Below are 13,276 nucleotides of genomic sequence, written 5' to 3'. Positions count from 1 at the left end.
ACTTCTCCTATGAAGACAGGCTGAGAGAGATGGAATTGTTCAGCCTGCAGAAGAGAAGGCTCCAGGGAGACTTTATAGTGGCCTTCCAGTATCTAAAAGAGGTCTACAGGAAAGATGGGGAGTGACTCTTTGTCCTATCAATACTGATAGGACAAGGGGTAATGGCTTTAAACTAAAAAAGGGTAGATTTAGATTAGATAATAGGAAGAAACTCTTTCCTATGAGGGTGGTGAAGAACTGGAACAGGTTGCCCGTAGAAGCTGTGGATGCCCCCTCCCTGGAAGTGTTCAAGGCCAGGTTGGATGGGGTTTTGAGCAGCCTGGTCTAGTGGGAGGTGTTCTTGCCCATGGCAGGGGAGTTGGAAGTAGATGATCTTTAAGGTCCCTTCCAACCCAAACCATTCTATGATTCTATGATTCCTTCCTACCTGTCAATTTATTCTCCCTGATTCCTAAAAAAAAATCATGTGAGAGTAACAGGTGACCTGCTAAGACTATAGATAAACAGACAATATATCTGAAGAAATCATACTGGTGTCTGTACTGAACAAGAAAACCTTGACAGTGGTGATGCTGGGTCTGGCCAAAGTCCCAGCTCCCCTAAAATCTGGATTCCAACAATAGACAGAACTATCTAGGCAAAAATAGAAGAACAGGTTAAACATTTACTGATGACACTGAATAATGCCAATAATCTTGACATAGGTACAAATTGAAAGTGAAAAGTGACACCCAGGAAAAATTCCAATCACAAGTATTTTTTTTCAAAATTCCTAAGAAGGGCAAGATGCTAGGAAGGATGGAGGTTTAGAAAAACATGTCTGTGAGTTCATGGCAGCTCCACCACTGTTTAAAAATACTCTCTGAGAAATGGCAGCAATGTAAAGGAAATGAGAAACTGAGGCATGTAAATAACAACTAGGTCCCTTGTCTATCAATTATTTTTAGAACTGCACCAATAGAATTGGTCACAGGGGTTGGATTACTGCTGAGAAAGAAGGAAATTGGGATTCCAAATGAAACAGCTTTAGAACACGTTGGAAAGATGATACTTTGGTATGATGCAACAAAAAGTTACTTTACATTATTTTAATACGAATGAATGCATAGACGGAAAAATTACTTGGGAGAGGTCTAAAAGAGAGCAAAGCGGCAAAGAAAGGGCTGCAGGAGACCTATAACAGCATAAATTGAACCTGACAGAAGTTGAGAACAGTTGAAATAGATCCATTCAGACAGAGGTTTAATTGCTATCTCCTAATAGCTAATGAAAATGAATGCCTCAACTACAACTACATAAGACAACACCATCATGAGCCATACTGAAACAGCTTTTGCTAGATATTGTGTATTTCAAGAAGATGAGAACAAAGGATCACACTAGAAACCAAGAACTTTGAAGATCTGGAAGTTGAAATGTCTATACTAGGTACTGAAAAATATATAGACATTAAAGTAAGTAGGGATAATCAATAACATCTTACTGTGCTGAGCTAACAAAACATCATTTTTGAATCAGACTTCTCTCCATTCATTGGCACTTTTGGATTTAGATCAGTAATAACTGCAAAGAGTTTCTTTTCAAAGTCATGGTTGTAAGTCCCAGCAGAAAAAAAAAATGCTGACAGAAATTACATTGTGCTGCAAACCCCAGTTCTACATTTGCTTAAGCACTTGATGGTATTCTCAATGTCCTGGTATGTGTTATTCAATGAAAAGGAACTTACAAGTCCATGTTCAAGGCAGTACCATTCTCCCAGTAGAAACGTTCACCTTTCTTGCACAATCCAATCCAAGATTCATCTATTTTCAATAGTTTAACTAAAGAATACTGAAAAAAAAAAGTATTTTATCAACATGAGTTCTCACAACAAGAACCAAATCCCTCCAGTGACTTCAGAGGAGGACTAGTCCATCATTCTGTCATCTAGAAGGTTTTCATTAAGTATTTCATTGACAGTTATGAATTGACTCTTTTTTCTTGGCCCTAACTGAGCCCGTGAATTGATTGTTTTAGTATCATAACTTTCAGTTAAACTATTCAGTTCTACACCCTTAAAAGTTATTACCATTCACTGCACCCAAAAATACCCAAACACCATGTATTTTTTATACACATGTATGCCTATATGTGTTTATCAATCTCTACATATGCAGCTTGGTATAAATTGGGTGGTACAAACAGGTGTGTTTAAACTGCAATTCAGATGGGCATATGGGAGCTCCTCCCCTTCCCAGTTCTTATTTAAAGCCTTGTGGGTATCTAGATAAAAAGAATAAAAGACAGTTCACTATCTCAGAAGTTTATAACAACCTATATCAAACACAGCAAAGGCTGACGGAAAACAGCAGAAGCAGCACTTGCGATAGGTTAATATTATAGAACTCCCTGCAACAAGCTGTCTTTAGACTCAGTGAAATTAGAAATTATATGCAAATTAACTGCCAGCATGGACTTAATAATTGACATGCAAATAATGTAGTCTTCTACTCCTCTACTCTTCCCTAGCAATTTCAGATCAATACTGTTCAGAAGAAACTGTCTTGGTACGATCCCAATGACATTTCTGCAGTTGTTGACGGACCTTCTTCTGGTGTGGCTAATGCTACCCAGTGATGGAGACCAGACACCTCATGACACAGAGCACAAGGCTGACCCAGTAGGCCAATGTCAGTGTACCTGTGCTTTACTTTTATAAGGTGTGTTCGTAGTTTGTGCGTATGAGGTTTTTAAGCAGCAGTTTAAATAACACCAATTTCTACCTAGCCAATTATCAGCTGAACATCACAAGCACTGAATTAAAAGTGGATCTTTTAGATAAGTAAGGAAGAGAAGCATTAACAAATCAGTCAAGTGATGTCCCACGCACAGTGCAACAATGCAGAAGGGGCTTGTTGGAGAGGGGACAAGTTGGCAAATATGTTTGACAAAGAAAGTCTGATTATAGGATAAAATCAGAGACCACATTCAGCAAGGGACTCATACTGAAGTAAGAATTATGTTCTGCATCTTTGTCATTGTTGAAATTCTTGTCACTGTGAAAATACTTATTAGCTCAAGACAAATTTAGATGTGATTAAACTGTAATTTCACTGAGGTTTCCTCTATTTCGAGAGCTGCTACACCACCAACGTGTAGCAGCCAGCCAGAAAAGTAGAGTTTTGACCTCTGTTTAAAAATCACAGTAACAAAGCTCAAATGTCAACTTATTTAAAAACTAACTTTCTGATGAAACTACTTTCTCATTGGCATTACTCAAGAGGCAGCAAGTCTGTAAAAGCAAATTGCAGTTTTAGTAACATGCGGTAAGTAGCAAGATGTCACTAGCATTCAACTCAATGCAACTGGACCATAATACAGGCAAATTAAAGTGTCTTAACAAAATTATTAGAATGAGAAATGTCCAAACCAGCTTCCATGGAGGTATGTTCCCACCATTGGTATAAGCATGAATCTCTAAGAGGCATTAAGTCATATCTAAAACCAGATACAAGTAGATAAAATGGATGATTTTCCATTATGCTGGTTTCAATGGTTTGCTTTCTTTTAGAAAGCAAAGGATATATTTATTTGTCTATACTGAGAGTTTGATAGATTCATACTTGCTTTGAAGATGAAGATACATAGGACAGAAAAGGAAAACTATGTAAACAATTTGATTCATTAAAAAAGAGCTTTTCAAAGTCATTCAAGTTAACTCCAGGCAAAAAAGCAGCATGGGAAAGCTTTTAGTGCTGCTGCATCTGCTGCAGTGAGACAGTTACTTAAACTGATCAAGTAGGTACTTTTCACTACCTGAATTCACACAGCTTGTTTATTTTACAAAGATTTACAAGATAAGAAAAAGAGAGCTTTGTAGATAACAGTCAAGAAAAGAGAGAGAGACAGAAGTGGTACTGGTTTGTTTTATGTTCCATTACCATTTCATCCTTATTTTCAAAAACGGCAAGCAAAGATTCATTCTTAGTGCAGAAGGCCTGACTAGATGTCCAGTTTTTTTCCTCTTCTGATATGAAGTAACATTTCTTTCTGTAACCTATCCACTCACTGGGACACTGCTCAGAACGAAGGTTCCCACGCTGATACATCTTAAGCACTAGAACTACAAAAGAAAAGGGAGAACAAAATTTCTACCTTGTAAAATCATAGCATTCATCAGCATAACAACCTAAAGTGCACATTTTTTGAAAGCAAATGCCACACTAGATGCCAGCAGAGAAGCCAAAAGGTCAAGGGTCCTGACCTTCCATGACTTTCACACAATGTCTTCAGCTGAGAAATGTGTGAGTTGAGGACAACAGCCTGATTACTAAAATCAATATAAAATAAATAGGCCTGGAAAACATGCATTTTAGAGAATTAGAGGCATTGACACATTTTTTAATCCAGTAATAGGGTAATAAACATAATATTATATGAATTTATTGATAAAATTTAAGTAATGAAGTTGCTTCAATATTAAGACAATTTGCTTTGATTTTGTATCAGACCTTTTAAATGTTTGAGAAACATGTGTGAAGGTAAGTAAATTAGATATTGATATGATGAAAATGAAATTTGTCTGTTAATGAAGAGGTAAAATTATTATTATTTGGAGATAATGGTCTGAAGAATGGTTCTTTGGAGTTATTCCCCAGCATGTTTTGATGTCCCCCTTCATCTTCTTTCTGTCACAGTAGCTCTGTGAGGGTGAGAAGACTCACTGGTATATTTTGCTTTAGCGCTTACTTTAATTTCTTGTGTTAAAGAGAATTAACATGCATTTACTTCTATTTCTATTATCCAAACAAAAATAGTCTGATTATAACTGAAAAGTTAGTGAACTTTTGGGTGCAGCATCCTGTCTTTTTTAACAATTGCAGGCTCACCCTGAGTACAAAGTATATTTCCTGGGTTATCCTGCTGGGATTGAATCCAGACCTTCCTCACCCAAAGCACATTTATCCACTGCTTGTGCTTGGTGATGGCTGTCCTTGAAGTGACAGTAACTGACCATTATGTGAGTATGGCAGCTTGCAGAAAGAGAACTGATTTCCCAGACTCCGCAGCCTGCTGTTGCCACACTTGGGTCTCTTTTTTCCTTTCCAGTCAGCTATTCCATTCACAATTACTGCAGACCCTTTAGCAAGTTCCACTGAGCACTGCCCTCCATCCCTCCAAGAAAATGTGATTATTTCTGTTGAAATAGAAGCCTAATAAAGGAAAGGAAAATTAACAGAGACAGATGTCACTATTGTCCTCCATTTGTTTCCATGTATGTGCAGAGGACCTCGCTAAAATATCGCATGTTGTTGCAGGGGGCAGAGAGAAGGTAGGTTTAATCTAGGGGTTCAAGAGCTCCCTGTGCAGACTTGAGCTGCACAGCCTCCACTGAGACTCACATGCATCCAGTGACTTGGGTACCTCAAATAATAAAGCAGGCAGCACAGCCTGTGCTCCTACTGATGAGCTCTGCATCGGACAGCAGATGCACATCTCGCTTCCCTTGTGGCAGTGCCGGGTAAGGCTGACTTTTTCTTAAAAATACAGCATGCAACACAAACTGATTTTTTAAAATCAAAAGGCAGAATGACACCCAAAGACCATTTGCAAGAAAGATAGTCTAGCTGTATGACGTAATTGTCTTCCAGATGTGATAATAAAAAAGCCATCAAGACCAGGTATAGGAGCAGACAACAAGCTTGGAGTCTGTGCCTGGAGATGTGACGCTGAGAGAACACCAGCTGGTATAATCAGATAGGTTACTGGTGTAAGCACCGACAGGACATCCATATGACACATGAATGGCCAGGCAAGAGACTACACTCTGAAGAGCAGCAAAGACTCAACAAACAAAATTGAAAGAAAAGCAATTTTACAGTTAAATCATCCGAATCTTATTTGTAGGGAAAATTCTCCCTCATTTTAAATGCTGCCTGGATGTTATTCAACCTTATACCAACATCAAAATTGAAATAGTGTCAGAAGTCCCAGGTGTTGTGACTCTGCAAGCAGTACCGTGTTGGTTGCTGTGTTTCATTGCTGTGATCCTGAAGCCCAGTAGTCAGAGGAAACATATCTCAAATGGAAAATCTTTCAAAGACTTACCAACAAATAAAATGATCATCACCAGCAGAAATGCGGTACATAGAAAGCTGCCTGTGAAAAAGAAGATCATTAATGGTTTTGTATATATGAGCACTTAGGCTCAGACTGTATTTGTTTATTAATGGAACAGCAGCAGAATAGCATTTAATTTAAAGTTTAATAATGTAAGGACAAAGTGCTACTGAAGTCAAACAAGGCAGTCTGAATTTATATCATTCTATGATATCTGTGTAACTTGACAGCTTAACAAAATGGCAATCATCGTCTAATTGGCATTGTTTTGATCCATAAATATACAAAAGTTTTCAACAGATGCACGAATTGCAGTGTCTCCTTCCAGTCTCCTTCACTATGTTTTAGAGACCTCTTAGCGCTAACCTCTGAAGTCTGAAAATCTGTAGGTCATCACTGACTTCAGTTAAGCTACATGAATGTTTGGAAGGCGGGAGAATGTTCTCACACAATTCAACCATTAAAGGATGAGGTTGGATTAAGCATATGGCTGCAACCCTGAATCAAACCTATTTTCCCTTCTGTGAGAAACAAAATTGTGTTTTTGCAGTGGGAAATCGCACTAACCTTGCATATTCAAAAGTGGTTGTGCAGGCATAACAGTGGGATAACAGTGGGGAGTAAGTTAAGCAGATAAGGGGAAGGTCCCACTGTCCCAAAGTAAGGAGGATAGCTAAGAAAAACAAGACAAGCAGTGCGAAATCAGTAAAAACAAAAAAAACACAGGCCTTCTAGTCACGAGAGAAGAAGGGGGAAAAAAGGAAAAGGAGAAATTAAAGGTTGGTCAAATAAAATTGCACATATATGGTATAGTAATAAGTGTCGAGTAGTTCACGAACCTGTAGCACTCAGCCATTGACAAAACAGGAGGAATCAAGCGTCGGGTAATAGGGAATACAGGGCTATGATACACTTCCGCTGTGTGCTCCTGCTTGCAGGATGCCCGCCATTGCAATCACGAATAAAAATGCTACTTCACTGAGATCCTCACCTGAGCCTATGTTATTGGCTGCAGATTGTTTCTCACACTATGCCACAAGCTCTCTTTCACAGACATATTTCAACGCAGGTGAAAGGCAGATGCTCATCTGTTGCAAAGGCACGGACTATTTTCTCTAATGAGGTTTGCCTTCACTTCCTACATATTAACCAACAGTATATCATATAGATAAACTATCACATGGAAAAATGCTTGTTTTCACACAAAAGAGAACACTTGGAGTAAACACAAATATGTATCTTAAATCATGTATCTACAGCTTTGCCCCAAAATAAATTATCATCTCTTTATCTTGTCCAAGCCAAGCGACTTGGATTTCAAGCTAGACTTCAGACACCCTGCAGGAAGATGTCTTACATAACAACATAAAAATCTTACGTTTTGTGCAGCACCTTCTTCTCAGTGAATGAACCACTGACTCCTGTTCGACAACCTGTGAGGCGTTTGAAAGGCACATTGCATATATTTCGCGGAGTCCACGTCCTCAGCGATGGCTTCTGCAGTCCCTGCTCATCTTCGAGTCCCATCTACAGCTGGGAAAATAGCAAAGAAGCTATACTATGTTTATTCTAGGCTGCAAGACACCTGCAGATGAACTGCCGGGCTGTCCCGGGCCTTTTGCTGCTTCTCCCCCTCTTTCGCCCTTCCCCAACCTGCTTTAATCGCACGCTCGGAAAGCTGCTGAGAAGACCCGACGGGACGCCCCACGCCGAGGAAGCAAAACGATAAAACCAAAGCAAAAGCAATACGGAAGAGGGAGGGAGCCGGCACCGCGACCGAAACTGGAAGGGGCTGCTCCGACTACCGGACCCTGCTTCACCTCCGGCTCCTGCTTGGGGGTAGCGACGAGCGGCGGCGGCTCCGGCGGCGGCTCCTCTCGGACGCCCGACGTCCCCGTTTTCTGCTCGCCCGCTGCCAGGAGAAGCGTCCCCGCGGCCACCCGGGTGCTGATGTGCCTGGAGGCGGGACAGCCGGGACGAGGGGCGTCGTGGGGTGAGACAGGGGAGGGGACGGTGACAGCCGTGCCCGGAGTCTGGGGTTGGGGACAGCCTGTCTCTCTTCTGAGACCTCTCTTCTCTCTTCCCGTGGGGTGCAAGCGCTCGGGGAATGGTTTTCTGAAAGTATCTCTCTGGGATTTGGCAGCTTAATGCCTTTGGAAACCCGGTCTAGATTTAGAGGCGCTGAAGGTGGGTAATACGCAGTCGTTCCAAGGGTGGTTGCAGGTGTTTGGTACTTTGAAAATCGTAATGAGCTTGAGTTCTTTGCATGTGCCTTGGTCCTTGACGTGCGTTGATTATTTTTTTTTCTCCTTAGATGTGTGTTCACACCTTTCTTTCTGGAAAAGAGTTACTGGAATTGTCTTCAGTCTTGCTGTGATTTTCATCTTAATAGGGGTTATCTTATGTGAGTGCATTTATTAAAAAATCTAGCCTGGGAAAGAGAGATTCAGTATTTCTGCCTTTCATTCTGCTGTTTGTGGATTGCTGGTGGGTAAGAGGCATTTCCACTGGCATTCACCCCTCCCATTCACCATGGCTACAGGAACAGGAAAAGGATTATCTTAAAAAAGAAACTAAATTGTTGCCTAGGTTGTCCATAGTTGTTTCCTCTGGCGTTGAACTGACTTCATTTTTTAATATTCTGCAAGGTTTCATCAGACTGCAGCTTAGCAAAATGCTGAGGAATGGCACGAGGGCCATAAGCAGAGTTAGCAAGGCAATACTTAAATGCTTGATTTGACTTGTTTCTGGCATGGAGAGGTGTTTTTGTTTGGTTGGTTGGTTTTTGTTTTGTTTTGTTTTGTTTGTGATTAAATGCCATAAACCAGAACCTGTTTAAGTATAAATTTTGGCTGCTTCACGGTAGATATTATCATATCTGCAGAGACAGTCTATCTGTCTGTTCTGTCCTGATGTTTTTATATGTGGTGTCTCCAGTGTCAAGGGAGCACCTGCACATGCAGGATTCCATTGCTGACACATGCCCAGCCAGTCAGGCATTCCTGGAAATACCATAGCTGATAGAACTGGAAGAACTAACACAGAACACTATACTTTAATTTTATTGTGTTTGCCTATGTCTTGCTTGATTCAGTGCAAGTCTCAGAGATTTTTATGCTAGAGGACATGGGTCCAGAATTTGCAAATGTGTATACAACTCTATATTAAAAACTTAATGCTAAGCAAGTCATGTTCTCTTTATTTGAACAAAAGATTCACCTAGATTACTAGACCTGGAGCCATGCCCTGATGACTGGCTATATTACAAGAGGAAATGTTACTATCAGTCAGGATCTGTGGCAGACTGGAATTCCAGTCGGAAGTTCTGCTCTGACTTTGGAGCTTCCCTTGCAGTAATTGACCACGTCCAAGATCTGGTAAGGTTTCTAGTGGCTTTAATTTAATGTTATGTCTGCTGCCGAAATGGTTTCTGTAACTCCATCAATTGTTTCCTTGTATAGCTGGAATTTGATAGAGACACAATTTAGCTACCGTTCAAGGAATTGCAGTGACATAACAGTCAAGACAGTGCTGAGGCAGGCATTCTGTGACACAGTGTATATATACATATTTTTTTTATAAAAAGCTATAAAATCATAATCATTTCTTAAAAATCTAATCACACCCATATGTTCTTTTATTCTGTGTTTTGCCTAGGAATTTATATTATATCGAATGCGCACTATAGACTTCTGGATTGGACTACAAAAGACAGAAAATAAATTCTTCTGGGTGAATGGAGAGTCACTTAACACAAACTTGTGAGCTTTCTTTCAAATATGCTATGCAAGAGGAGAGTCCCTAGCTTTTTTGTCCACGTAGAAAAGTTATTCCGTATTAACTATTCCACTGTAGCTAAACTGGCATATTTTCTCAAATGAGGGTTGTCATATGACTATAAAAGTGCTAATACTGATCTAGTTTGGTCCCAATAGAAGTGGAGAAGGGGCAAAGAATAAGCTGGAATTGTCATAGACTCCCTTTATTCTTGTGCATTTGCACCCACACTGGAAGAAATGGGTAGTGTATAAAACATGCATCACTGTGGGGAATATCTGCCCCTATACAAACTCCATGCTTAGATGGGAATTCTGCCAATATCTGTCGGAAAAAAATAGAACTGTCTTGCCAGGGAGTGATCTGTGCCTTTTATGTCCACATCACATTGTAAATTGCGAAGTACAAGCACACATGGTATGTCCCTGTGGAGATCAAAGCAACTTACATTAATAGAAGGCTCATCAGAGCATTACCATGGACAATGCATTTCAAATTCTTATCATCCCAATGAGAAAGAAAATCATTTTAAATTATTCTCTTTTTTGTTTGGTTGTTTTTTTTTCTCTGCAGTTTGTAGGAGCCAATTTTAGACAGAATAAGAAATAGATCTTGTAAATTTTAGGCCAGAGTTCTGCTCTAATTTTTGTATTTCTCTTGTTTTTTTAGGTTTCATGTCAATATAACAGATGATGGAGACTGTGTCCATATAAATTCAGCCTTTGTCTCTACTAAAAAGTGCTCTTCACAGAAGAACTGGCTTTGCACCCTTGGTCAGTTTGATCCAAAGACAATCTCTTAATAGGGGACAGCTGGCTGTGTAAATACAGAGACTTTCTTCATATGAAATTGGAATTCAGAATACAGGGAGTCATTGCTGTAGGAGGTCCACAGGACCAAGGGGTACAGTGGAGGAGGATCACATCCAGACTTCTCCATGGGAACCACAGAATCACAGAATCTTAGGGGTTGGAAGGGACCTCAAGAGATCATCGGGTCCAACCCCCTGCCAAAGCAGGTTCCCTAGAGCAGGTTGCCCGGGTAGGCATCCAGAAGGCCCTTGAATATCTCCAGAGAAGGAGACTCCACAACCTCCCTGGGCAGCCTGTTCCAGTGCTCCGTCACCCTCACCGTGAAGTTCTTTCACATGTTGGTGTGGAACTTCCTGTGATCCATTTTGTGGCCACTGCCCCTTGTCCTGTCCCCACAAACCACTGAAAAGAGGTTGGCCAAATCCCTCTGTCTCCCACACTTCAGGTATTTATAAACATTGATGAGATTCCCCTCTCAGTCTTCTTTTCTCAAGGCTGAACAGACCCAGGTCTCTCAGCCTTTCCTCATAGGGGAGATGCTGCAGGCCCCGTATCATCTTTGTGGCCCTCCGCTGGACTCTTCCCAGGAGATCCCTGTCTTTTTTTTGTAGCGGGGAGCCCAGAGCTGGACACAGTACTCCAGGTGAGGCCTGACCAGGGCAGAGTAGAGGGGGAGGATCACCTCCCTTGACCTGCTGGCCACGCTCCTTTTAATGCATGCCAGTATCCCATTGGCCCTCTTGGCCACCAGGGCACACTGCTGGCTCATGGTCAACCTGTCGTCCACCAGGACCCCCAGGTCCTTTTCTGCAGAGCTCCTCTCCAGCAGGTCATCCCTCAGCCTCTACTGATATATGTGGTTGTTCCTTCCCAGGTGCAGGTCTCTACATTTGCTCTTGTTAAACTTCATTTGGTTTCTTCCTGCCCAGCTCCCCAGCCGGTCCAGGTCTTGCTGAATGGCAGCACAGCCTTCTGGAGAGTCAGCAAATCCTCCAAGCTTTGTATCATTGGCGTACTTGGTGAAGGTGGACACTATTCCCTCATCAAGGTCGTCAATGAAGATGTTGAACAAGACTGGACCCAGCACCGACCCCTGGAGAACACTGTTTGTCGCAGGTCTCCAGCCAGACTCTGCACCGCCGATCACCACCCTCTGAGCTCGGCCAGTCAGCCAGTTCTCAACCCACCTTACCGTCCACTCATCTATCGCACACTTTCTCAGCTTTGTCAGCAGGATGTCATGGGAGACAGTATCAAAAGCTGAAGTCAAGGTAGATGACATCCACTGCTCTCCCCCCATCTACCCAGCTGGTGATGCCATCATAGAAGGCAACAAGGTTGGTCGAGCACGATTTCCCCGTGGTGAATCCATGCTGACTACTCCTCATAACCTTCTTCTCTTCCAATTGCTTGGAGATGGCATCCAGAACAAGCTGTTCCATCATCTTTCCAGGGACAGAGGTGAGACTGACTGGCCTGTAGTTTCCTGGATCCTCCTTCTTGAAGCAATAAAGGGAAATATAGTGACTCTCCAAAAAGAGGTTATTGGTTAAAAATTGGCAGGACCAACAAGAAAATAAAGTGTCTGTTACAAAGAACAAAAGTTATTTCTTGTGAATGCAGTTTCATGGCTAAAACTGCTGAAGGGCATTGCAATAGATATGTTCTTTGAGAACTCTGATGATAATCTTCAGAACTGCAAGTCATGATTTTTTTTTGTGCAGCTGGAAACACTGTGGGACAGACATGAATGTCATACTGAAAACGCAACTCATAGCGGATCCAGTGATGTGACTCTTCCGGCTCTTTATGGAGTTCAGTAATTCTTTGACTAGGAACTTTCAATTTATCTGTTTGGCATGTATCATAAGGTATTTTGATTTCCTTCTTCTTTTTCCATGGGGTGTTCAAATGTGTCCTGGTTTTGGCTAGGATAGAGTTAATTTTCCTCCTAGTAGCTGGTATGGTGCTGTGGTTGGGATTTAGGATGAGAATAACTTTGATATCACACTGATGTTTTGATTGTTGCAGAGCAGTGCTTACACTAAGCCAAGGACTTTTCAGCTTCTCTCTCTGTCTGGCCCACGGGCAGGAGCTGGGAGGGGACAGACCCAGGACAGCTGACCCAAACTGGCCAAAGGGGTATTCCATACCATCTGACGTCATGCTAAACAATATATAGGGGTGGCTGGCCGGGGTGGGGGGCCGGCTGCTCGGGGATAGGCTGGGCATCGGTCAGTGGGTGGTGAGCAATTGCACTGAGCATAACTTGTTTTGTACACACTATTATTAGCAGTACTATTATCATTATTATTATTATTTTACTTCCTTTTTGGTCCTAATAAACTCTTTATCTCAACCCACAGACTTCATTTTTTTTTCTGATTCTCTCCCCCATGCCAGAGAAGGAGGGGGGAGGGTGAGCGAATGGCTGTGTGGTGCTTAGCGGCCGGCTGGGTTAAACCACAGCAAAATGTGATTGGTATTTAATGTCCATTAAAGTAAATGGGACCTTGGTAAACCAGGAAGGTAGGTAATGACTAGTAAAGTTGATTCAAGCTAGGAACATAGCAACAGAGTCATACAGG

The 13,276-nt window shown here is 41.6% G+C and overlaps 2 protein-coding genes across 3 annotated transcripts in view; one reads left to right on the top strand and one right to left on the bottom strand.

The window, feature by feature from the left end:
* The window catches only part of LOC106046297 (killer cell lectin-like receptor subfamily F member 1), a 39,178-nt gene extending 31,119 nt beyond the window's left edge, over nucleotides 1-8,059 (bottom strand). For both annotated transcript variants that reach the window (XM_066977186.1, XM_066977185.1), the window contains exons 1-5: nucleotides 7,920-8,059; nucleotides 7,478-7,632; nucleotides 6,088-6,138; nucleotides 3,921-4,102; nucleotides 1,727-1,830 (exon numbers count right to left, since the gene is read on the bottom strand). The gene's annotated coding sequence lies outside the window, so the exon portion shown is untranslated. The remainder of the gene's footprint in view (nucleotides 1-1,726; nucleotides 1,831-3,920; nucleotides 4,103-6,087; nucleotides 6,139-7,477; nucleotides 7,633-7,919) is intronic.
* Nucleotides 7,763-13,055, top strand: LOC106046296 (C-type lectin domain family 2 member L-like). The gene is made up of 6 exons (XM_066977195.1): nucleotides 7,763-8,092; nucleotides 8,414-8,503; nucleotides 9,313-9,476; nucleotides 9,757-9,860; nucleotides 10,546-10,649; nucleotides 11,618-13,055. Exons 1-6 carry the CDS (start codon nucleotides 8,050-8,052, stop codon nucleotides 11,950-11,952), a joined length of 840 nt encoding a protein of 279 aa, XP_066833296.1. The 5' UTR covers nucleotides 7,763-8,049; the 3' UTR covers nucleotides 11,953-13,055.
* The last annotated feature ends 221 nt before the right edge of the window (nucleotides 13,056-13,276 follow it).

This window comes from Anser cygnoides, chromosome 1 (genome assembly GCF_040182565.1).
Source record: "Anser cygnoides isolate HZ-2024a breed goose chromosome 1, Taihu_goose_T2T_genome, whole genome shotgun sequence".
In the NCBI taxonomy this organism is placed as follows: Eukaryota; Metazoa; Chordata; class Aves; order Anseriformes; family Anatidae; genus Anser; species Anser cygnoides.
Note: the sequence above shows the minus strand (reverse complement) of the source record. Positions and strands in the feature narration are given on the sequence as shown.